The sequence below is a fragment of the Schistocerca gregaria genome, chromosome 1 (assembly GCF_023897955.1).
Source record: "Schistocerca gregaria isolate iqSchGreg1 chromosome 1, iqSchGreg1.2, whole genome shotgun sequence".
Taxonomy (NCBI): domain Eukaryota; kingdom Metazoa; phylum Arthropoda; class Insecta; order Orthoptera; family Acrididae; genus Schistocerca; species Schistocerca gregaria.
Window position 1 is genome coordinate 111,318,648 of NC_064920.1, and position 26,948 is coordinate 111,345,595.

The 26,948-nt window shown below is 40.5% G+C and overlaps 1 protein-coding gene across 1 annotated transcript in view; it reads right to left on the bottom strand.

Annotated features, from left to right (window-relative positions):
* The window catches only part of LOC126334687 (putative ammonium transporter 1), a 330,161-nt gene that overhangs the window by 39,590 nt on the left and 263,623 nt on the right, over positions 1-26,948 (bottom strand). Inside the window, exons 7-9 of the mRNA XM_049997174.1 lie at positions 17,165-17,276; positions 16,850-16,968; positions 4,287-4,413 (exon numbers count right to left, since the gene is read on the bottom strand). Of these exons, the coding sequence (XP_049853131.1) occupies positions 4,287-4,413; positions 16,850-16,968; positions 17,165-17,276 (358 nt within the window). The remainder of the gene's footprint in view (positions 1-4,286; positions 4,414-16,849; positions 16,969-17,164; positions 17,277-26,948) is intronic.

Here is a 26,948-nt window from a genome sequence, read left to right on the forward strand (position 1 = left end):
CTTGCACAAGAAATATAATGATGCAGGTAAGGACAGAGAATGGCAAGAAGCACACAAAGCTGTTTGTAGCATGAATTATGTAGGCTCCAGTAGTGGGATGGAAGCTGCTCATTTTTCACAGGTCTTTGCGAAAGTATGGAGTAAGATACATACAGTATTTAGGCAATGGAGACTCTAGTGCTTTCAAGAAAGTAGTTGTAAGTCAGCTCTATGGAAAAGACTGCACTATTGAAAAAACTGGAGTGTTCAGACCATATTCAGAAGAGGATGCATGGATGACTCGGAAGACTTTTTGCAGACAATAAAGACAAGCTACTAGATGATGGGAAGCCACTGGGAGGTAAAAACAGCCTAACACAGAAGAGAATTGACAGTCTGCAAGTCTATTATGGTGCTACAATTAAAAGTAACCTCACAGAGTTGGATAGTATGAGGAAGGCAGTACAGACCATTTGGTTTCATTACTTGTTGACAGATGCTACACCTCAATGTTGCCTGAATTCTAATGAATGGTGCAAATTTCTGAACAACAAGGAAAGTGGGGAATCTTATAACTATAAAAATATTATTCCTTATGAGGTTGCAATGACAATTAAACCAACATTTTGAGCACTGGCTCCACCAGAACTGCTAGAAACATGTCTACATGAAAAAACACATAACCCTAATGAAAATTTCAATGCTCTTATTTGGAAGAGATGCCCAAAGACTGTGTTTGTTTCCAATTTGGTAGTGAAGATTTCTGCTCTGGAAGCTCCAGCAGTGTTTAATGACAGAAATGTGGCAAGCCTGTACTTCTTCAGTAAGTTGGGCTTTACACCTGGAGTCTTCACTGCGCAAATACTGCAGATCATCGATGAGCAATGAATCATGAAGGCAGAGACTTCATTACAAAATATAGAAAAAAATGCTAGGCAAAGGAGCAGAGGAGCTAAAAGACCTGCAGAGGATGATGAAGAACTGGACTGTGGATATGGACAGTTTTAGCTAAGAACAGATTTAAAAAATTTTTAAACATTTCACCCAAACTTTAAAACAATTTTTCTGGAACTTAAGATTTTCTCCTTTCAGAAACCACTGGAAGGATTTCAATGAAATTTGGTGCACATATTCCTTTATTTGGAAGCACTATTTAAGTGGAACAAAATTTTAATATAGACATTATAAACAGTTTTATGGTTGATAATACACTACTGGCCATTAAAATTGCTACACCAAGAAGAAATGCAGATGATAAACAGGTGTTCATTGGACAAATATATTATACTAGAACTGACATGTGATCACATTTCCACACAATTTGGGTGCATAGATCCTGAGAAATCAGTACCCAGAACAAGCACCTCTGGCCTTAATAACGGCCTTCATACACCTGGGCATTGAGTCAAACAGAGCTTGGATGGCGTGTACAGGTACAGCATGCAACTTCAACACGATACCACCGTTCATCAAGAGTAGTGACTGGCGTATTGTGACGAGCAAGTTGCTCAGCCACCATTGACCAGACGTTTTCAATTGGTGAGAGATCTGGAGAATGTGCTGGCCAGCAGTCGAACATTTTCTGTATCCAGAAAGGCCCGTACAGGACCTGCAACATGCTGTTGTGCATTATCCTGCTGAAATATACGGTTTCACACAGACTGAATGAAGGGTAGAGCCACAGGTCGTAACACACCAAAAGTGTAACACCCACTGTTCAAAGTGCCATCAATGCAAACAAGAGGTGACTGAGATGTGTAACCAGTGGCACCCCATACCATTACACCGGGTGATACGCTAGTATGGCGATAACGAATACGTGCTTCCAATGTGCATTCACGGCGATGTCGCCTAACACAGATGCGACCATCATGATACTGCAAACAGAACCTGGATCCATCCGAAAAAAATGACGTTTTGCCATTCGTGCACCCAGGTTTGTCATCACAGGTGCTCCTCTCTGTGATGCAGCATCAAGGGTAACTACAGCCATGGTATCTGAGCTGATAGTCCATGCTGGTGCAAATGTCGTCAAACTGTTCATGCAGATGGTTGTTGTCTTGCAAATGTCCCCATCTGTTGACTCAGTGATCGAGACGTGGCTGCACAATCCGTTACAGCCATGCAGATAAGATACCTCTCATCTCTACTGCTAGTGATACGAGGCCATTGGGATCCAGCACAGCTTTCTGTATTACCGTCCAGAACCCACCGATTACATTTTCTGCTAACAGTCATTGGATCTCGACTAACGTGAGCAGCAATGTTGCGATACGATAAACCGCAATTGTGATAGGCTACAATCCGACCTTTATCAAAGTCAGTAATCTGATGGTACACATTTCTCCTCCTTACACGAGGTATCACAACAACATTTCACCAGGCAATGCCTGTCAACTGCTGTTTGTGTATGAGAAATCGGTTGGAAACTTTCCTCATGTCAGCAGGTTGTAGGTGTCGCCACTGGCGCCAACCTTGTGTGAATGCTCTGAAAAGCTTATCATTTGCATATCACAGCATCTTCTTCCTGTCAGGTAAATTTCCCATCTGTAGCACATCATCTTCTAGGCGTAGCAATTTTAATAGTCTTTAGTGTATATGGAAAATTTCTCTGTGAAAGATGTTCAATTTTAAAAACCACAGAAAAAATAGAAATAATTTACCAAAAGGTTACTGCACTTAATTGAACTTTTAGCATAGATTACTTTACCATAGAAAAAATGTGGCAAATTTGCCTGCAAATAATGAAAAAGTGTACCTTAAAATAATAATGTAACTAAAAATTCAAAATTTTCTCATAGCATTAAAATTTTATTAACAATTATGTAAAAATTATTCATAGCATGTTGGATCTCTATACATAAGTGGACAAAATTTCAGTGAGATTGAATAAAAGATGACAGAGATATGGATTTACAAAGCCATCAGTCCAAGACTGCTACTGTGCCACTGTCCATGATTAACTTCTAAGAAAATTAACTCATATATTAAAAACAAAGATTCCAAGACTTACCAAGCGGGAAAGCGCCGGCAGACAGGCACATGAACAAAACACACAAACACACACACAGAATTACGAGCTTTCGCAACTGGCAGTTGCTTCGTCAGGAAAGAGGGAAGGAGAGGGAAAAATGAAAGGATGTGGGTTTTAAGGGAGAGGGTAAGGAGTCATTCCAATCCCGGGAGCGGAAAGACTTCCCTTAGGGGAAAAAAAGGACAGGTGTACACTCGCGCACACACACACACATATCCATCCGCACGGAAGTCTTTCCGCTCCCGGGATTGGAATGACTCCTTACCCTCTCCCTTAAAACCCACATCCTTTCATTTTTCCCTCTCCTTCCCTCTTTCCTGACGAAGCAACTGCCAGTTGCGAAAGCTCGTAATTCTGTGTGTGTGTTTGTGTGTTTTGTTCATGTGCCTGTCTGCCGGCGCTTTCCCGCTTGGTAAGTCTTGGAATCTTTGTTTTTAATATATTTTTCCCATGTGGAAGTTTCTTTCTGTTTTATTTACATCGTCATTAATTTGAACCCAAAAATTAACTCATAAATAGATTTGAGACATTTTTGTCTTGTGTGTGTGTGTGTGTGTGTGTGTGTGTGTGTGTGTGTGTGTGTGTGTGTGTGTGCGCGCGTGAGAGAGAGAGAGAGAGAGAGAGAGAGAGAGAGAGAGAGAGAGAGAGAGAGAGAGAGAGAGAGAGTGAGAGAGAGAGAGAGAGAGAGAAGAAGGCAGCTGTCAGAGGAATGGGCAAAAAGATGGAGTAGGTGGTGGACAAAGAGGGAAGGAGCAGATGGACAGTGAAAAGGGAGTGAAAAATGGACAGTTCGATGGGCAGGGGAGGGGGTGGAAGGAAGGAAATCAGCAGAAGAGAGAAGAGAGAAGTGAAGAAGGAAATGGATATACAGATGGTCAGAGAATAGGAGAGGAGGAGGTAAGGAGAGAGAGGAAGACAAAGAAGGGAATGGATAGGGGGGAAGGTAGAAGATGGACAGAGAGAGGAGGAGAAGCTTATGGACAGAGAGAAGGGGGAGAAGGGAGAGGTATAGGAGACAGGTGATAGTTAGGGAGGGGTAATGGGCAAGTGAAAAAGGAAGAGGGAGAGAACGTGAGGCTGAAGGGAGAGATGGTGTGATCAGGCATGTAGGTGGATGTGGGAGGAGGTGTGGGTAGGCAGGAGGTACAAGGACCAATTATAAGGAGGCAGGAAGTAGAGAGACAGGTTGTTAGGAGGTATATGCGCAAAGAGTGTGATGTACATGTATGTGGATGAAGATATTGGTAAAAAGCTAGTATTAATATAAAATTACCTTGCAGCTCATCTTCAAGACTAACCCGGAAAATGCCAACACAACGCATTGTGCCAAACATTATCAAACTAAGGCAAACAGACCAGATGAAGATTGCTGTAGCTCCTGCTAGTTGATAGGCTACGGCCTGTAACAACAAATGAAGAGAAATTATTTTCTATAAAAATATTTTACTAAATGAATTCCTTCTTTTTCCATTAATAATTCTCTTAATAGTTTTTTGAGAAGAAGACAAAACACTATGCTTACAAGAAACATAATTAACACTGATGTAATCATTGGAGTTATAGTGCTCATAATATCACATACTGACATACACAGACTTACTGGTAAATACAGAATTTCTTGAGGTAGAAGCTGCTTGTATACAATTATTAAAAGCGTAAATTCAAAAAAAATTATAAAATTGGAATGAGAAACATAACATTATGCAAAACTCAAAATGATGAGAAATAAACATTCCAATTTTGAAAGTAAACTTCGAAATGTAACTAATGAACTTAAAATTCTTTAGAAGTGAATAAAATACTGTTACAGATAATGCTGTATATTCCTCTATTTTAGAATTTTAATCAAAATTAAAGACTAATGCATTCCAGGTAAAAATCAACAACTGAAGTTTATAAGCAATAATTTAACTTTGTTTTGTGATAAGATCTACACAACGATCTGCTCATGCATTCATCGTATCCTCGATAGCGATATTGCTTGTGAAGATATGATTACATTTGGCATTTGTGCAGATTTGAGATCAGTCTGTCTTGATTTTTCACATGCATAACATTCAGTTAGCATAAGTTTTCCATGTGCATACAAGTAGTAGTGGGTGTTATGCTTAATTACAAATGGACATTCATTTTGTGAGCAGAAAAATGTAATTTTTTAAAGACCTTTCAAAGTATAATGATAATGTATTAAATATGTACTTGTAGACAGAAGAAATGCATGAAAATGTTGCAATGAATAAATAGTTTGAGTCCCAGATGCTTGCTCCCCTACTCTCCCATCCTGCCCACCCTGCAGGTGCTTATGGAATCAGAAATATCTTAACAAATCATTAAAAATTTTGAAGTATGTTAGCCACAAGACTTATTGAGAAGACTGAACTTGTGTAGCCCAGTTCTATCAAACCTTTCTAAGATTAAAGATGAACGATGGATGTCTGGTTTATGAGTCAGCCAGAGGAATATATTTAAAAATATTAGATGCTGTTCACCATGAGGGAATCTGTCAAACCATGAAGGTACTTACAACCGGCCCCTATGCTGAGACTGGTGGGCCACAACTCAATGGCTGACAGCAACTCAGCAGATTCTCATGGACAAGCACAAAAAATGTATTTATGTACCCATTCACCTGTATACCCCTCAGTTGCTTGCTAACTTTTGAATGACTACTAAAACACGTTGGAGAGCAATGAGATCTTTCACAAGAAACATTCTTTTAGAACTTTTTGTGGCAGATATTGATGATTTCCACAAAGGTTGCAATAAAAATCTACTTTGGTTTTTTAAAGATGCCCAGAATTACTTTATAACTGACAACTTTCAAAACAGAATGCACTACAATGTTAATTTTGAAGTTTTAAAGCACCAAGTTTTATTGTTGTACTTGCACACGCATTGAAATGTGAAGAACCCCTTGACTACTCAGTAGTCTTCTCCCACCACATCCTCAGGTTTCAACTTCTCAACTGTTCACAATATTTAGTGCTGTGCTACATGCAGTGGTAAAGGCACTGGAGTGGATGAGGTGTCACTGAGTGAACAAATTTCTCATCTGTTCTGATTCCTTTAGAGCCCTTCACCAATGCACACAGCAGAGAAAATAATCCAGCAGGTATAGCAGCTAAAGAAGCCAGCAGAGAATGTTATGTGGCACAATGTACCATCCCCTTGCAGGATATAACCGTGGCATTCTCTCAAAGGTGCCTCATGTACTGTCCTCTAGCATGGAAGGTGCTGTCTCCAACTGTAACTGAGCCACAGTGACTCATGTCACCTGTTGGGAAGGCAGATGTGCCCAGTGTCAGGGGGAAGCATATGCAAAAGGGTAGCAGGCAGGTAATTGTTGGTAGCTGAAACATATAGAGAATTATGTTCACCTTACAGAAACAGCATCAAGGAATATGAAGGCTCACCTTGTGCAATTGGTATGTATGCCTCTGAGCTTTATTGAACATGTTGAAGAGACTGTTCTGGCAACCTTGAAGAAACAGGGTGCAAAGAACTGCAGATTGTGTTGCACATACTTTCTCAGCTCTGAGCTCATAATTGCATAGCTGCCAATCTTGAGAAGAAGCTGTCTGTAATCACATGGCAGTTATGGAGGGTGATCCAGCCACCCCATTTCCCACCTCCACACAAAATTTGAAATATTAGAAACTTGATTTAGACCTTTAAATGCTATATTTCAGGCATTTTATGATCCCAAATAAAAAAAGATATATTTAGTTGGTCATATATTTATTTTTTGTTAAAATTAATCGAAATTATCATCTTCAATAAAGAAAACTACTTCATCCTCAACATCACTCACACTTCCAGTTAATGTGACAGGGGCATTTGCAGTTGATGATCCCCTTGGCATATCCTTGTTTAATAGCGACTGCTGTGTCCTACATACATACATTCATTTCTACCTCATAGAAAGTGTCATACATATTTTTTTGGTTACTATACTCTTGCACAGTGGCAGCCCATAACTTTCTGTTTTCTAGAGTCAGACTACAAATCCTGGTGTCATAGTTGCTGTGGTACTGATAATTTTTTTTATTTTTAGGGAGTCATACTTCTCTTTAATGCTTCTCTGTTTAACATTTCAGAGGCACTCCTCCACCTCACAGAGAGTGACAAGTTCATAAATTTTGCTTCTTGTCCATTCCATTTTGTAAATGAATACATGTAAGGACAACACTAACGGAGCAAAAACATACACTACCACTACTTAACAGCATTTAATGAGGATCTATTTTGACACAGTCATGGAACACAGATGCTAAGTTGCCAACATGCTATCAACATGTTATGAGCACAGGTAATTTAGTTCTAGCCACAAACAATGTTGTAGAACATGGTTTGAATTCAGTTTAAACACACCTTTGGCAAGCTATGGGAGTGAAATCGTTCACAGGAAGGCTCACTGTGTACTGTGGAAGGAAGATATTATAATCTATAAAACATCTAAGTAGATGATTATTAGCAAAATGTAAACCATACCCTTTTTGATTTATTTTAAAACATCAAATTGTGAAATTTCTATTTTCATAATTTTTTAGTAACTCCTCATATCTCCATAATTAAATGATAAATCCATAAGAGTTATGGACAATCCATAATAGTTGGCAGCCATGTTCTGCATCATTCCAGTGATTGGTGAGGAGGTTGAGATGACCAACCTTGCTCAGAGAATGTTAACAAAGCTCACAGTCTGCAGTGTTGTCCCCAGAACTGATCATGGCCCTCCTGTTATGGCTCAAATAGAAAATGACAAGCTTTCTAGACTTGTGCCATAGTTTCAAGAAATATTGAGTGCCACTAAATGACTCAGGCTTGTACTACACGTCAGAGGTGGGTACTAAGGTAAATGACTAAGTGTGGGGGCACAAAAGATTTGTTAAGTTAGGTGATATTCCATTAAGCCCAGATAATGATACATGTGGACCATTCAAAGAATTAGTGTTAAGACCCAAAGAAATATCTCTCACAGATGAGACTATTAAAATACCAGTGATAAACTGCCAAATTATTCACAACCAGGTGTTAGACTTCAAAGAACTTCTAAGATCAAAGCTCATAGAATAGCCATTACAGTAAATTGGCTAAAGCCCGAAACTGACAGCAACAGCTTTTTTAAAATAAATCTCAGTGTATATCAAAATAATAAGTTAGTGGTAAATAAAGGTGATTTATTTATTATAGTACTCCAAAGTTTTAAATCCACTGATACAGCAACTGAACCTGCATGTAATGTTATTTGGGCAACAGTGAGTATTAGAGGTGGAGGTCAGCATATTCCTATAATTGGATCCTCCCATCATCCACTAGGCTCATATCCAGATGTAACAAAATACTTCAGAGAGAACCTCAGTTGGCTCATACAGTAGAAATTTAAAGAACATTAGAAGTTAAACATTTAAAAAACTTACCAAATATAGCAATCAGATAAACTTCACTAAAATGACAAACCAACAATATCACAACAGTAGTTCCAAATAATATATTACAAAATACACACCTATTTACAACCATGTCTATAAGCTGATACATGTTCATTTTTGTACTGCTTTAAAGAAGTCAGTTTGATTTTATTTGATAGATAATTTCAAGTATTTTCTTTTGTGAGTATTGTTTTATGTTCATCATGTGCAACAACCGAATTTTGGTTGGGTTCACTTTTCTCTCCATCCATATTACCACTTTGTTTATATTATCCAATATTTCTTGTGTATTGGGAATATCTTCTATGCTTTCTTCTTCTACTTATTCATCATCATCTTTGTCCACTTTACCACTTTCATTTCATGTAGCATCAATAATGTCTATGTTATCTGTGATGTCCAAAATTGGTTTCCTGTTGTTGATAACTGCCCTGCAGTTCAAGTCTTCATCAGTGTCACACTCCAGAACATCATGGGTAGACTGGATGTCACTGCTGTTGAAACCTGTATCACTACATTCTACATCTGTTGCATTTTATTCAATACAACACTTGCTCCAGCAATTTCTAATAACAGCTAGACAGATGCTTTGACATGCCAGCCTACTGAGTACCCAGTAGTTTTCAGATTTACAGATTTCAAAAACATTCCATTTCTTCATCTGAAGTTGGCATTAAATACTGTTGCTGTTGTTTCTTTCAGGAAAACAAAGTTTTTATTTTTCACATCTTTTGACGGAAACCCATCACCATGTGTGCAAGGCCAACAGCGATCAAAGATTATTAGAGCTCTTCTCTTTGCTCAAGTGATTGCAGGTACATTTTTACTAATCGAACAAACTTTTCTTAAAACCTTTTTATCAGGATATCACATGTCATCTAAGCATTCTTTGAATGCATGTATTTGAACTATAATGATGACAAGTTTACGTGCTTCAATACTTTGGGTCCTACTTTTGCCTATGCAAGGATGTTTATTTGTGTCAAAGAGAAGGGTATTTTTGTTTTCATATATTTTGAAACATGTCTTATTTCCTGAGTTTTTCACATTAAGAGTTCTGGTTGGAAGCAGTGGACAATAAAGTGATGCTTCAGCAGTGGACAATAAAGTGATGCTTCAGCACAATTATATACTTGACGATCATTTAAATTTGCATCTACCATTACTTCATGTACAATTTCAGGAAGCTGTGAAGTGGTACTTTTTCACTTTGTTTTATTAAAAACCGCCTACAAACTCATTCATCAAGTTCACTGTTTTTTCTACTTTTCCTTCTTTTTATGTCCATTCCTACAGCACTTTCACTCGAATCAAACTTATAAGTTTATTGTCTTCTTTTAACCATGCCCTGATTATCACTTCAGTTACACCACACCCATGTGCTAAACTTTATTTTGTATCACCATACTTCACTTGATAAATAGATTTTAGTTTATCACTCTCCAAATGTGCTTTTTGTTTTTGGGACATCATAACAAGTAGAGATAAATCAAGACTCTGAATGAATAGTGCATGATGAACATTATGGCTATGCTCACTTTGATTGTCATCAAACATTGTTGTATAGTCATTTTATTGATGTGTCACAATATTAACCATGAGACATATCCAAGTTGTAACTTATTCACTTATCTTCTAATTTTGTAGTGTTTTCTTCTATCAGTTAGTTGAAAACTACAAAATACAATGCCTCTATGAAAACAAATTCTCATCAGTTGCAGCTAGCCAAGTTACAAGGCATACCCATTCACTCCGTAACTTGCATCCACCTGCTTGGTCAAATGAGTTGGGGAGTTCAGTGATACTGTATCCTGTACAACTCACCTGCTTCACTTTTACTGTGAATACTTTGACAATGCAGTCCTTCTGGCAAGAAGGAAGGAAGATTTGGTTTAACATCCTGTCAACATCGAGAGCATTAGAGTCGGAGTTCAACCTCAGACAGTGTCAGGGATGGGGAAGGAAATCAGCCATGCCCTTTCAAAGGAAACATCCCAGCATTTTCCTGGAATGATTTAGGGAAATCACAGAAAACATAAATGTGGATGGCTGGATGTGGGTTTGAACTATCATCCTCCTGAATGCAAGGCTGTGTGCTAACCATTGTGCACCTTGCTCAGTAGTCCTTCTGGTGACACATTCAACAAGTTCATACACTTTTAATGAAATGATAAGTCAGGGAAGAGATTTGATAACCAGCAAATGACTATCAAGCTCCTCTGGTGAAAGGGGATAACATTTTTGAGGTCATGTGTCCTCCAATTATGTTCATATGCATATGTATCACATTCATAAACAAAGTGGAAAGTGCAAAACAATAGAATTCAAGGAATCAACAATGTAGGAAAGGACAGGCATAATTAAAAGACTCTTACCTAAAGTTTTCAGCTACAATCCTTATCAGTAGAAGAGAGGCAACACCATTCATACACACGAGCAAGCACACCTCATGCACACATGACCACCAACTCAAGTGTTCCTCACTGCAACTTAGTGTGTCTTCTTTACGGTAAGTAGCAATCTGTCTTTTCCTACATTGTTGACATTCCTACCTGGAGTTTTCATTGTTTGAATTCATGAAATCGCTATGGGTGCCTTTCTTTCAGAGTAATCACCTTCCCAATGCATTCTTTACAAACCTGTGACACCAGCGGGAGGTACAATACTGGGGTGAGCATTATTCACACACATTTAATGATACCTGGATAAAATACTCTACCACACAGGAATTTATACACCAATGCATTAAAATACCGCTTGAAATCATTCACAAAAGGATTCTCCACTCCTATTACATTTACCAACTGAATCATGGCCATAAGGCCATCCATGATTGTAAAATAATATTGAGAATAAAATTCTTGTCAAGCCAGAAATCAGCATATATACAATGTAGAAAATGCATAACACAAATGCTGGCTTTAATGCAATTTAGTTACCAGGAAATAAATTGTATTAAAGTCTACATTTGTGTTGTGTATTTTCTACAACACCGAGAATATCTGTAGCATGATAGATAGCACAGTCTTACTCACCATTGCAGTGGAAAGCAATGATGCAGTGGAGTGGCATAAGCTTTGTTCATTTGATCTAATCATATCTAAGTCTGTAACTATTGTCATCATTCAAAATAAAACTTTTGATCTATCAAAGTCACTTCCTGTGCAGTAGTACATATTTCACTTAGCAACATAAAATAAACTACTAATTGAGCTTATTGCTCCACTGAGACATCATCAACACCAGTGACATGATCTATGCTCATCCAGCTGTTGTCACAGTCCGTCACAAACAATAGGTATCACTCCACTCAAACTGCATCTTACTTTTTGGTTTCACCAGCAGTGTCTCCATATGCCAACCTTCTACAAGGTTCGAGAATCTACTGTTGCTCCTCCCAAAGACACTTCTTCTATACATGTCAGCATCCTCACTACTCATTTCTTCTCTTGACTTTTGGAACAGTGGCAAACATAGATATCCTGCACTCCCATGAATTCTCCTTCTCCACTAGCTTCAAAATTGCTTATAAATTAAACCACAAGTCCAATTTATATGTGGATTGTGTCAATTAATTGAAAACCTTCTATTGCATATTTTCCAACTTTGTACACAGTAATTCATTCTTTACCTTAACTTATATTATTATATATTGTTACATTCAGGAATAGGTGTGGGCAGGAAAACAATATCAGTGCCATAATAATAATAATAATAATAATAATAATAATAATAATAATAATAATAAGAGAAAGTTGAGTTTAGTTACCCCTATTCTTTTCAGTTATTGTTTCAGGACTTGAATTTAACATGCGTTAATGACAATACAGATAAGACATGCAGACTGTAATAAGGCTTTTACACCCCACTATAGCTGGTCTCATGGTATATCGGACAATGGTATATTGGGCTTTTACTGTATGTACATTTCCTAATCATACTGTCATCACTGGAGGTGATGTAAATCATCTAACACTTGACTGAGATAATTACAGTTTGTAAGTCAGAGTTTAATAAAACATCCCACGCAATATTAAATGCCTTTTCTGAAAACTATGAGGCAGCCACTTCCAATTCTGTGGCAAGCATTACTTGTTTACAACACTGGACTGCTTCACTCACTGACTGGAGTGAATGCCCATAGCTAACACCGCCATCGAGTCCATCAACATCACCATCGTCAACACCTGAGTGACAAACTGTGCCTGCTCTAATCACATCATAACAGATTGTGGCAACCAGATGACTGCGCACTATGCACACATGTTACATGACTTTGTGGTGTGCAGTTACACAGGACTACCAGTTACCACTCAGTGTCCTAAAGTCATAGTTGAGCAGCTCCATAGTACACTAAAGGCCTCTCTAACTTGCTGTGACAATGCCTGGACTGAAGCACTCCCACTGGTACAGCTCAGCTTGTGAGTAACTCTGAACAATGAGGCTGGTACTTCATCTGCCAACATTGTCTATGAACAACCACTCACCATCCCTGGTGATTTCATGAAGCAAGTACCACCACCACATAAAGCCTATGCCAATCACTGACAGAATGTCTATGCATCCAAATGTCTGGCCTCTGACCGCATGTACCGGCATGGCACGGCAATGGCAAAGTCTTCGTACAAGCAGCTCTGCAGTACTGTACTCATGTTATGTTCAGCACCAATGTGGTACAGCCACCACACTGGCCAACCAACTGCGGCCACACTATGCATTCATCCCGGCCACACAATTGCAGGTGCATTGACATTTACAAACAGAATTCAGTTGTCAGCTGGCTGTGTAATAATTTATGATGAATAAATGTAAATTTTACAGTCACCCATGGCAAGAGAACACTCCACATTGAGTACAATGGCAAGCCAACTAAAGGTTCAATTGACAGATTCTAGCCAGCTTACACCTTGACTGCTTCCAGAGCAGTTTATTTTTTTTCACTGAGTGGAAGATGACCCATCACCAGATGACATTTCCTCCAGCAGTGGTCAGGATAATGCTCTAGCAGAGCCCACACCCCTAGTTGCCAGTGACAAGTGGAAGCCACCAGTCACATCTCAGCCTCATTCCACCTTGCCCATCCAGTTGGTGCAGTTGTCTGGACTGCTCCCACTGGAAGCACCCAGACAACCAGCCCCACACCCACTGACAGACTACATTACACAGGCTGTTCACCAAGTCCAATTCAAATGCCCATGCTGTCCTGCCATGAGACACAGACTGCATGCATCCTTGCCTTGGTACAGGATTAGAATCTGGTGTGCCAGTTGCCATCTTGAGACTCTGTGTTTTCAGTGGATCACATCATCAGTGGGTCATCTCCAATCAAGCTCTAAAAATCACCTTCTGCATCAAGGACTATGAGTCTGTCATAGCTCCTGGCTCCTGGACCCAGGTCCGCACCCACGTGGCTTTGCTGCATTGGGCATTGAGGCCAGATCAGCTTCTGCAGTGGTTTCCCTGAACTCTCTTTTGAGTTCTGGACATAGCCCTCTGTGGTGCTGGGCTAGTTCTTCACTGTTGTGGGATATGCGTTTGACTTGTGATGCTATTTATGTTGTTTTCCTGCACCTGTGACAGACCTGGTATCCCACAGGGCAAATGGAAAGTCACTTGCTTTTCTGTGGGACATAAGTCTGTCATTATCTTATAGTCATGCAATCAGGTGGTGCACTTATAACACTGGGGAGTGTACAGCCTCCGGGACCAGTATTTGAGTAGTGCAACAAAGTGTGAATTATTAATTCTAACAGCATTCATCCCGGCCACACAATTGCATGTGCATTGACATTTACAAACAGAACTCAGTTGTCAGCTGGCTGTGTAATAATTCATGATGAATAAATGTAAATTTTACAGATATTTTCCTTCTCAATTTCTGTCATTTTACTGTCACAATAGCCTCTTTCCGGAACATAGTATGACCAGTTCATCACACAACTGACCTGTAAGCGGCGATCTCAATCTTCTCTGCCTCAGCTGCTTAAGACAGTTAGGTCAAAAGCCCAGTCATGGTGGAAATTTATCAGATCTAATGGTCTATTTTTGACAAAGGCCTTGTTGGCTGACAACCTACTTTCTGTTGTGCCTATCTATGACTCAGCATCTCCACTATATGGTGAGTAGCAACTATTCTTTTGTGACTCTTCAAGCTTTCCCAATGGATGTGTTGTAAATAGTCTTCATGGGTTTGCCACTGGATCACGTTGTGCAAATTCCACAATATTTTCTCTGAGCAACTGCCCAACATCTTTAGGTGGTTCAACCTTGCTGGTGGCTAGGTACAACTGACAGTATCTGCACATCAACCCCCCACATGCGTGCAAAGAATGCACAAGCACAGAAATCACGCATGTGCAATGATTTGCAGTTAGATGTGCCATATTGGCTCATTTCATCTCATCAACAAGGATACGGTATTTCAACTGAGCACAGCCTGGAACCCTGCATGCTATTAAATCATGACATGAAAATCAAGATTCTTTGATAACAGGTCCATCATAACATTGGTCTAGTACGGCTGTTGGTGAGTAACACCTGGCCGCTCTGTTGGCAAACGCTGCGTACAGCGCACACACAGGGGAGCGGCTCTGCGATTTTCGGCAGAGGGAGTTTGAATATAGCACCATCTAACTGCAAATCATTGTGCATGCACGATTTCTGTGCCTGCGCATTCTATGCATGCATGTTCTAGAAATGGGGCATCGACGTGCAGATACCATCAGTCATACCTACCCACCAGCAAGGTTGAACCACCTGAAGATGTCAGACAGTTGCTCCAAGGAAAATTGTGGAATTTGCACAATGTGATCTGGTGGCACATCTGTGAAGACTATTTACTACAACTATTCTTTTCATAATATTGTTATATTATTGAAATATCTATCACAAAATCCAAAGAAAATTCCAGACAAGTGTTAAGGGTGGTAGTGCCACATGATTTGGTGTCCATACACTTATGAATGACACATGAATCAAAATTGAGGATAGCAAATCAAAAGCAGAAGTACTGATTCAATTTTCAAATGTTACTTTAAAAGTGAGGGAGAGCAAGGAGTTCTGCCCCAGTGTAATTCTGGAACTACTAAAAAGCTGAGTGTTATAGATATTAGGATTTGATTTGAAAAATAGTTGAAATTGCTAAAACTGAACACAGCTTGATAGTGCCCCTGTCAGATTTCCTATGGAATTGGCAACTGAGTTAGCCCATCTCTTAACCATGATGCTGTGCCCATTGGCTTGAAGAAAGTATAGATCACACTTGCCTAGCACAAGAAGGGGAGGAAAAGTGATATACAAAACTACCATCTAGTATCACTGACATTCAGATGTTTGTAGAATCTAAGAATTCTCAATTAAAACACAATGAGATATCCTGAACAGAATGAACATTGCCATACAATGAATGTGGATTACAAAAACATCTCTGTACTGAAACCCAACTCACAGTTTCCTCACATGACATCCTGAAAGCCATGGAGCAAAGCCTGTCCTATCCTTGTAAACATATTTACCTGTTACATGTGTATGTATTTTTGAGCTTTTTACTTTCATTATATTTCAAAGACAAATCCTGTGTGAATGGGAGATGATCTGTGGGTGAATAAATAAATTAGGCAATCAAGTGAAGGTGCCATTTCTTGTCATTAGAAAAATGTTTGACTTAGTACCACACCAACACTTATTAACGAAAACAAAGGTATGCCCAATGAAGGGGAGGAGAGGTTGCCTGCCCCTCCCCCCCCCCTCCTTCCCCAACCTCCCCTCCCCCACCACACACTAAAAGAAAATTACACACACCACACTTGGATCTACATCTACATCTTTATATTCATATACACTCTGCAAGCCACCATACAGAGCTCATAGTCTACCACTGATGTTTACCGATGTGAACCATGACTCTTTAGTGCAGGTGACCTTTTTCCATATTTCAGTCACTGAATGGCAGTTCCTATGCCCTAGTTCTGTGGGAGGAGTGCTCTCCCATGTTCACACTGAGAGCTAAAAGCTTCAGTATGTACTGAATTCTTGCAAAGTTATACACCAAAATTAAAGTATGTTTCATTAGAACACAATGAATAATTCTCTTGTCATCACAAGAAAATTCTTCTATTAATATAAGCATCAGGAGAAATGGAATCTTTTTCAACTTATGACATAATACTGAAGGGTTATATGTGAAGGCTGCCTTGTTACATATTTTGTCACTTCATGAGAGCTGTTTTATTACTCAATATAACTGTTGTCACTGCATGACAATTTGATTCTAGTGAGACACTTGTGAGATACTCATGAAGAACACACAGCCCACTCCCCCTTTTCCACCTTGGGTAAAATACATAATATTTTGTTTGTTACAGTACACTTAAAACTAAAGTTGTTGAAATGAAGAAAGACTTACCATGGATGACTCATAGCTGATTCCATACACAAGTCCACCTTCCGCAAAGAAAGCTGCTACAAAAACTCCCCAGAGCCCACCTCCAAGATGTACTCCCACAGTGTCTAATGGGTCGTCCACTGAAAATAGTGTCAGAAATAGTTTCACACTTTTAAATGGTTTCAGTTTGTCTAAATATTAATCACAGAGTTCAGTTTCTATAATATCTATGTAATTGTCCAGAAGTAACTAACATTTATAATCTCTTTTCTATATTAAAATCACTTAATTTTCTCTCACCTTGGAAGACCCATAAAATACTATAATTCTACCTACCTCTACAGTATATAACCAGATTATGGAGTGTCAGGTACACAACAGCAGCTACAATGCCTGATATGAAACTTGACCAGAAGGTCATTATGTCCGCTGCAGCACACACCGATACCTGCAAGATGAACAGAAAATAAAGACACTTATTTATACTACTTTGTTAGCAGGAATACAGCTAAAATGATTGCAAGATAAATAAAACCACTCATACACCGATTTTATTCACTTAATTAGTATTCATTTGTCCATCAATGCACAATGAAGGGCCACTGGAGTCACTAGACAACATTGTGATACACATGAGGAAAACACAGGCCCCGTACTGTAAAATACATAAGCTTCTGTGTATTTAAGTACTTAAGCACACTCAGGAAAAAATCAGAATATTATTCTTTTAAAGGAAATGGGCACAAACTAGACTTATAAAATTACTTACGTTACTGGTACCCAACTACCCTGAATTTCAGGAGGAAGAAAAGGAAATGTAAAATAACATGTTGCCAAGAAGGTCATTAAAGATGGAGCACCAGCACCAATTTCTTTCTTATTTATTAATCTGTCCACTGTAAAATGTACACGGAGCATATTTTATGATATTGGGCATCTTAAACATAAGCTTATACTTTATTTACAGCTGCACATTTTGCCTTGCAAATAGTGATTAAAGAAGTCTCTTATTTATTTTAAAGGATAGGAGAGGAACCAGCAGCAACCTAGAATGAGATTTTCACTCAGTAGCAGAGTGTGCAGTGATATGAAACTTCCTTGCAGATTAAAACTGTGTGCCAGACCGAGACTTAGGGCCTTTCTATTTTGCAGTTAAGAACTCTACTGACTTAGCTGTCCAAGTACAACTCATGACCCCTTCCCACATCCTTACTTTCGCCAGATCCTCATCTCTGACCTTCCAGACATCTCAGAAACTCTCCTGTGGAACTCCAAGATTAGCACTACTGGAAGAAAGGATATGCAGAGACTTGGCTCATTCAGACATTTTCCAAAATGACGTTTTCTCTCTGCAGTGGAGTGTTCACTGATAAGAAATTTCCGGGCAAGATAGGAGATAAGGTACGAGCAGATGTAAGGCTGTGCAGATGGATCACAAGTCATGCTTTGGTAGCTCAGTCAGTCTCTGCCTCCATAGCTGAGTGGTCAGCATGGCAGAATGCCATGCAAGGGGCCTAGGTTTGATTTCCAGCTGTGTCAGAGATTTTCCCCATTTGGTGACTAAGTGTCATGTTGTCTTTATCATCATATCATCCTCATCAACATCATCAACACGCAAGTCACCAAAGTGACGTCAACTAAAAACACTTGCACCAGGTGATTGGTTTACCCATTGGGAGGCCCTGACCACATGCACATTTATATTTATCTCAGTCAGTGGAGCACTTTCCCATACAAGGCAAAGATCCTGCATCTTGGTCCAGCACACAGATTCATATCAATGCATACTCAGCTAAAGAGTGAAAACTGCATTCTGAAAACAACCCCCAGGCTGTGGTTAAGCCACGTCTCTGCTGATCCTTTTTTTCAGGAGTGCAAGTCTTACAAGTTTTGCAGGGGAACTTCTGTGAAGTTTGTAGTAGATGAGGTACCTGCAGAAGTATGGCTGTGAGGACAGGTTATAAGCCACAATAGGGCAGCTCAGTCAGTAGAGCACTTGCCTACAAAAGACAAAGGTCCCAAGTTCGAGTCTTAGTCTGGCACACAGTTCTAGCCTCCAAACAGTTACTGTCAAGTAGTGCCACAGTTGTGGAATATCTACCAACTTATATAGCTGGGCCAATGTGAATCTCCTCAGAATGAGCAGCTCTGGTCAGCTTTGCACTCTTTGTATTGTTTAGATGTCACAAAACAGTGGTGTATTGGGGCACAGGACGAAGCTGTGTCATATACAGAGTGATGCCGAGATATGAAGGCAGAACTGAAAAAGGATTCAGTAGTGGATACAACATACCAAGGCATCCAGTGGCTTTGTTTCGGACATCTATGATGTGTTGACACATTTTTAGGTGTTGATCATTGTGTCACTGAGATACTGCACCAAGCCACTTCATTCAGTAGAGCAGCAGACCTATGGGAACTGTGCATTGTGTGGTCATCAGTCGTGTGGACACTGCAATTATGAGGTATTGCTTGAGAGTCCAAGCAGCTGGGTTGTCTCAAACAGGTTTCTGCAGATGGTAGCCCATGTTTGGTTTCACGGTGTGGCTTAAGATTTCTGTGTCATCAATGAGCATTTATTTGCTTATTTATTTATTTATTTATTTATTTCAGTTACATATTTTATATATCACACTGTTATGATAATGACAATGGAAATTCCTGCATGGAATAATACATACAATGAAGGAAGGTGACCAATGAAGGAAGGTGACTACTCACTCACATATATAAAACTGATGTGTGTTCAATAGAAAGTGCTGGTTGTGTGTGTGAGTGGTTGCTTTTCCTGTATTTTATGTATTACCCTGGTACGATAGCATTGCTGTGAATAGTCTTCATCCTTGATGCTACAGCAGACTGAACATTTCTAAATATATAGCTAAATTTTTAACAAAACTCAACTTTCTTTTGTAGCCTCCTTAAATGTCTCTGGCTATCCACAACATCGATCATAGCATAGATTTAAGTGTCAGGAAGTCATTTCTGAAAGTTTTTGTATGGAATGTGGCCTTGTATGGAAGTGAAACATGGATGATAAATAGTTTGGACAAGAAGAGAATAGAAGCTTTCGAAATGTGGTGCTACAGAAGAATGCTGAAGATTAGATGGGAAGAACACATAACTAATGAAGAGGTACTGAATAGGATTGGGGAGAAGAGGAGTTTGTGGCACAACTTGAATAGAAGAAGGGATCGATTGGTAGGACATGTTCTGAGGCATCAAGGGATCAACAATTTAGTATTGGAGGGCAGTGTGGAGGGTAAAAATCACAGAGGGAGACCAAGAGATGAATACACTAAACAGATTCAGAAGGATGTAGGCTGCAGTAGGTACTGGGAGATGAAGAAGCTTGCACAGGATAGAGTAGCATGGAGAGCTGCATCAAACCAATCTCAGGACTGAAGACCACAACAACAATAACATCCATAACTCTCTTGGGTCCAGAGAGTTCTGATCTAGTTTAAATATGTAAAGCAGTTCTTATACTTAAAATTAAATTAATATAAAACTAACAAACATAAAGCAAAAAATTAAGAAAATTAAAGTAATTACAGAGTATGCTGGAAAAAATTAATGACACTATTACTAACAAATGAACACCAGTCTTCCCATGTTTTTCCACTTGTGCTGTACAGCCAGCCATTTGCAGATGAGCTAATGTCCTTCATTTTCTCATGTTAATGGTAGGTGTTGGTGTGTGGACTTACCCTTCTTCGTTTCATTCACTGGCAATCAGTGCAAGTAGCACTCCAGGACATGTCCATGACTCATAGACAGGTTACTCTGGGTCCATGGAAATGCAGCTCCATGAGGTTTCATGAGAGGTCCTCACTGTAGCCAAAAGCTTTAAGGCATTCTGTGGTTTGAGATGGTTTTCTTCTGCCCCTAAGTCAGCCCTACAGCTTATACATCCTATTGTATTATTGCTTACATTATGCCCAGAGCCTGTGAGGTGGTTGCCTAGGTTTCTACCATGACTGCTCCAACTCTTCTATCCTCCCAATAAACTTGTACGAACAGTTTATGGATGTTCATCTTATTCAGCCAATGATATGTATGAGAAAAAGTACCAACACAGATGTATCTTGAGAATCTCTTTATTCTGTCACACAACTAGTTTCAGTGACACATTACTGCCATCATCAGGCCCCAACAATGCCAAAAGAATATTAGATTTCCTTGGAGCATTACTGTGGGATCCTTGCTACTGGTACACATGAGCTAGCTTTCATCAGGAGTCTGTACTCGACACTATGTTGGAGTCAAGGTGCCAGATATGTGGCATTGGGACCCTAAAACAAGTAACTTGTAGGAAAGGTGTTGTGTACATAGTTCCGCATAGTCAGTGTGTACACAACTTTCCCACTAGAGCGTGCCCCGCTAAGCACAACAGCGCAGGCGCAGCAGTCGTCCGTGTCCACGCTACGAGATGGCTCTGCCTTGGAGACGGACCAAATTCTGCTTCTGCCAATTAATATGTAACGCAGCCAATGAGATTGCTGCTAATGTAGAACCTTTTCTCCTCGCGGATCACACTCGCGCAGTGATACCTGAATGTGCGAGGTATTATAATGAGTGTACAGACATCCCATTAGTCAGTCTGCATTTGTCTGCACCAGTCTGTAACAGTCTGCATTAGCCTGTACCAGTCTATAGTTAAGTTTCAGTCTTCGCCTAATAAGATTATCATATTCCTGTTCATAGCCATGAAGAGAAATGTGTAGACACTTTGTCAAGTATCAGAGATACGTGAATATAAGATTAACATACCAAGACCAAAGGAACTTCAGATTGTCAATTGTAAATAGCATCCAGAATCAAGTTACATAAGGTTTATGCTTATTACTATTTTAATAAATGTGTGTGAAAATTAATCAAGTTCTGTTTAAAGTTGGTCACCATCAATCTGCTACTCTAAGTGCGCAAGTGGCATTTTGATCGTCTGACCTAACAGCAGAAGATAAACACGCCACGATACCTCTTCATGTTGCTGTGAAATAGGATACTTGACCATGAGCAGAATAGTTTTGGAAATGTTTGTCAGGCATGTGGCTAAGGCCAATTGTGTCTGTTTCAGGAAGTGTTGTTGGCAGTAATAGTTCCACCAGCCTTTCAGCAGAGTGGCAACATGACTTCTTTTATTGCAATTAGAACAATTTCATCATTCTTTCCTCACTCTGTAGGGAAGTGGGGTGATTGTTCCATCACCACTGTGACATACGCTGCATTAAATGAGTTATAATTGGTATGAAATTATTGGCTACAGCACTTTCCTTCCAGTTTGGCTCAGTGACGACAATGTTGTCATCTTGGAATTGTGCTGTATGCCAATTGTGTCTCAGGAAGTGCTTGGCTCTGTTCGCTCACTAACAATTACATTGGTCTTCAATAGTTTCGTTGATGTTTTCATTTACTTTATTTGTGACTGCAGTTAGAGTGTATGGCGTTGGCTACTGGAAACCACTGTGTGGCGTGGGGCAGGGCTGGTGTTGTGGCCCCTAGGCCTATGGTGTTTTAGTCTGCTGTAACAAGATCAAGTGGGCTCCATTTTCAACAAGTAGTGTCGCTTTCCACTACCATCGACAATTATTAAACGTTCTAGGCCTCTGAAAACTGGAGCGTGCCGTATACTGTAGAAATGTGGCAGTTCATACATAGAGAGTCGATGTAAGGTGCAAAAAATCAGGAGAATACCTAATAAAATGCTCTAGCTGCCTGGAACGTGATCATGTAATGAGGCACCAACGAGAGCAATATCAAAGTGCTGGCTCCAAATTTCTGTAGTGGAGTTAATAAGAAGTCTCTCGAAGTCGACCAACCCTATAAACAGAGGTGGTGGTTTAAATTTAAGCAGAGTTTGAGATCCAGCACCAATGCTAAGATGTCACTAGTCATCTCGTGCATCAGAAATAGAAAATACCAAGAAAATGTGAGCTTACAGACTAACGCCGTGGGTGTTACAAATGGTATAAAAGTATGTAACAGATACCAGATTTCTATGAAAAGTGCCAAAGAAAGTGGTATAGGCCGGCTGCTGGGGCCGAGCGATTCTAGGCGCTACAGTCTGGAACTGTACTGCTGCTACAGTCGCAGATTCGAATCCTGCCTCGAGCGTGGATGTATGTCACGTCCTTAGATTAGTTATGTTTAAGCAGTTCTCAGTCTAGGGGACTGATGACCTCAGATGCTAAGTCCCATAGTGCTTAGAGCCATTTGAACCATTTTTGAAACTGGTATATGCAGGCATATTCACACACAGAGATATGTAAACAGGCAGAATACAGTGCTGCAGTTGTCAGTGCCTATATAAGAGAAGACGAGTCTCTGGCGCAGTTGTTATATCAGTTACTGCTGCTACAGTGGCAAGTTACCAAGATTTAAGTGAGTTTGAATGGGGTGTTATATTTAACGCACGACCGATGGGACACAGCATCTACGAGGTATTGATGAAGTGGGCACTTTCCCCTACGACCATTTCATGAGTGTAATGTGAATATAAGGAATCTGGTAAAACATCAAATCTCCGACATTGCTATGGCCGGAAAAATATTCTGCAAGAATGGTACCAACGACTGAAGAGAATCTTTCAACATGACATCAGAAGTGTACCCCTTCCATAGAGTGTTGAGATTTTAATGCTGGGCGATCAACAAGTGTCAACAAAACATCATTGATATGGGCTTTCAGTGCCGAAGGCCCACTCGTGACCCGTTGATGACTGCACAACACAATGCTTTACGTCTCACTAAGGTCTATAAACACTGACTGTGGACTGTTGATGACTGGAAACATGTCGCCTGGTCGGACGAGTCTTGTTTCAAATTGTATCTAGACAATGGACGTGTACGAGTATAAAGACAACCTCATGCATCCATGGACCCTGCATGTCAGTAGGGGACTGTTCAAGCTGATGGAGGGGCGTGTGAAGTTGGAGTGATATGGGACCCCTGATACGTTTAGATACGAATCTGGCAAGGTGACACATATGTAAACATCCTGTCTGGTCACCTGCATGCATTCATGTCCGTTGCACATTCCGATGGACTTCGGCAATTCCAGCAGGACAATGCGACACCCCACACCTCCAGGAATGCTAGAGAGTGGCTCCAGGAAAATTCTTCTGAGTTTAAACACTTCCGCAATGTGGCAGTGTCTCGACTAATGTCTTAAGTAGTGCTGGAGGGAACTGACACCATGAATCCTGCAGGACTGTTCATAAATTCGTGAGAGTATGAGGGGGTGGAGATCTCTTCTGAACAGCACGTCGCAAGATATCCCAGATATGCTTAGTAATGTTCATGTCTGAGAGATGAACATGTCAGCGGAAGCGTTTAAAATCAGAAGAATTTTCCTGGAGCCACTCTCTAGCATTCCTGGACGTGTGGGGTGTCACATCCTTCAATGAGATTTTCACTCTGCAGCAGAGTGTGCACTGATATCAAACTTCCTGACAAATTAATATGGTGTGCCAGACCGAGACTCGACAGATTAAAACTGTGTGCCGGAGCGAGACTCGACTCGTGACCTTTGCCTTTGCAGGCAAGTGTTTTACCAGCTGAACTACCCAGGCACGACTCACGCCCCGTCTTCACAGCTTTACTTCTGCCATTACCTTGTCTCCTACCTTCCAAACTTTACAGAAGCTCTCCTGCAAACCTTACAGAACTAGCACTCCTGGAAGAAAGGCTATTGCTGAGACATAGCTTAGCCACGGCCTGAGGGATGTTTCCAGAATGAGATTTTCACTCTGCAGCGGAGTGTGCGCTGATATCAAACTTCCTGACAGATTAAAACTGTGTGCCGGACCGAGACTCGAACTCAGGACCTTTGCCTTCCGCGGGCAAGTACTCTACCAACTGAGCTACCCAAGCACGACTCATGCCCCCTTAGTCTTGGTTGTGTTGAAGTCTATAACCTTAGAGTTTTTGCTGCCATATTATTTAGGCTGTGATTTGTGCCTTACATTTGGTTGTAATTTTTCATGATTGTGCTTACTGCCTTATCTGGATTTTGTGTCCGAGTGCTTGCGCCTGAAAATGATGCCTTCGGAATTAAGGAGGCTGGAGGAGGGGGGGTGAGGAAAGCCTGAGGGAGGTCTGTACTTACTGCAGCTGTGATGTGGAAATGTCCCTTGTCTGGCAGTGTGGCAATCGCAATGCATGAGTCCCAATAGATTTTCCAGTAACATTTCAGCAGCGGTTAGAGGTGCTTGAGGTGACCCAGTGCGAACCCTCTCAGCTAATATGGTCTCATTATGTTCAGGAAATTGCGTGTTCAACATGATGCCGATGTAGTGCACAGAATGACTGTAGGCTGGTCGAGACTTTCCTCCTGTGTTGTCTACATACAAGGTGAACTGGACGCGGTCAGTGACAAAGAATGTAGAAGGTCAGCCCCAGGATTAATCCTTGTGGCACTCCAGCATTCTGAGAAGACCACCTGTTGAGTACACACATAGAATATTGTTCTTTGAATTTATATCCAAAGGAGACTGATGCATGTAACACATGGATCCCCCGTTAAAATGTTTGAAGAAGAGACCATCATGCCACATGCTCCCAAAACCACAAGAGATGCTGATGAAAACAAGCTTTCCACTGCGTCCTCCACCTCCTCCACTAGTGACTGAAGCTGACAGGTCATGTGAGGTCCGCACCAAAATCCAATCCGCTCCTTGAGAATGTTCCATTTACTTGTATCACAATGTACGTGGTGCACAGCAAACGACCTTGTTGAGTCCTCTTTCAGCGTCAACCATTCATGGAAAACACTGTGGGAGCAGTCATTTGTAGTCAAGAAACATCTAAATGAGAACCCTTCCATGCAGATATAAGGATTCGATCTTCCCAGACATCATCACTGTAGGAACACCATATGGCTCGCTCACAATTTTGAAAATGGGCATAAATAGGACGCCGGCCGCGGTGGTCTAGCGGTTCTAGGCTCTCAGTTCGGAACCGCGTGACTGCTATCGTCGCAGGTTCGAATCCTGCCTCGGGCATGGATGTGTGTGATGTCCTTAAGTTAGTTAGGTTTAAGTAGTTCTAGGGGACTTATGACCACAGCAGTTGAGTCCCATAGTGCTCAGAGCCATTTGAAGCATAAATAGGGCTTTAGCACCTACAGTACCTCACAGAAGAAGTCCATACGAGGATCTTGCAGTATCTACATAGACATATATACTGCGGTAGCCACCAAGCGGTGTGTGACGGAGAGCACAATTCGCGTCAAAGTCATATCCACCCCCCCCCCCCCCCCCCCCTCTGATCCACTCTCGGATCGCACGAGGGAAAAACGACTGCCTGAACGCCTCAATACGAGCTCTTATTTCCCTTATCTTTGAATGGTGATCATTGCGCGATTGGGCGATTGGAACGTTGATGGTAATAACATATGCTCTACAGCCTCGCGCGAAGATCGTATTTCGGAATTTAGTGAACAGCCCCTTCAGTTTAGCGCGTCGTCTATCTGCAACTATATCCCACTACAAACTTTCTATGAGATCTGTAACGCTCTCGCGATAGCTAAACATAACAGTCACGAATCTTGCTGCTCGCCTTTGGACCTTCTCAATCTCTTGAATGAGACCCAACTGGTAAGGGTCCCATACAGACGAACAATACTCTAAAACTGGAAGAACTAACGTATTGTAAGCAATTTCCTTTGTTGAAGGACTGTATCGCTTCAGGATTCTACCCATAAACCACAATCTAGAGTTCGCGTTGCCCATCACTTGTGTAATCTGATCATTCCATTTGAGATCATTTCGAATAGTCACACCCAGATACTTGACGGATGTTACCGCTTCCAAAGACTGCACAGACTTTTGTACTCGTACATTAATGGAGATTTTTGCCTTGTTATACGCAGAAGGTTACACTTACTAATATGGAGAGATAATTTCGAGTCATTGCACCACGCATTTATTTTCTGCAAATCCTCATTGATTTGTTCACAGCTTTCGTGTGATACTACTTTCCTGTAGACTACAGCATCATCGGCAAACAGTCTAATGCCGCTGTCAATACCATCAACCAGATGGTTTATGTAAATTGTAAAGAACCAGCGGACCTATTACGCTGCCCTGGGGCACACAAAGTTACGCCTGTTTCTGTTG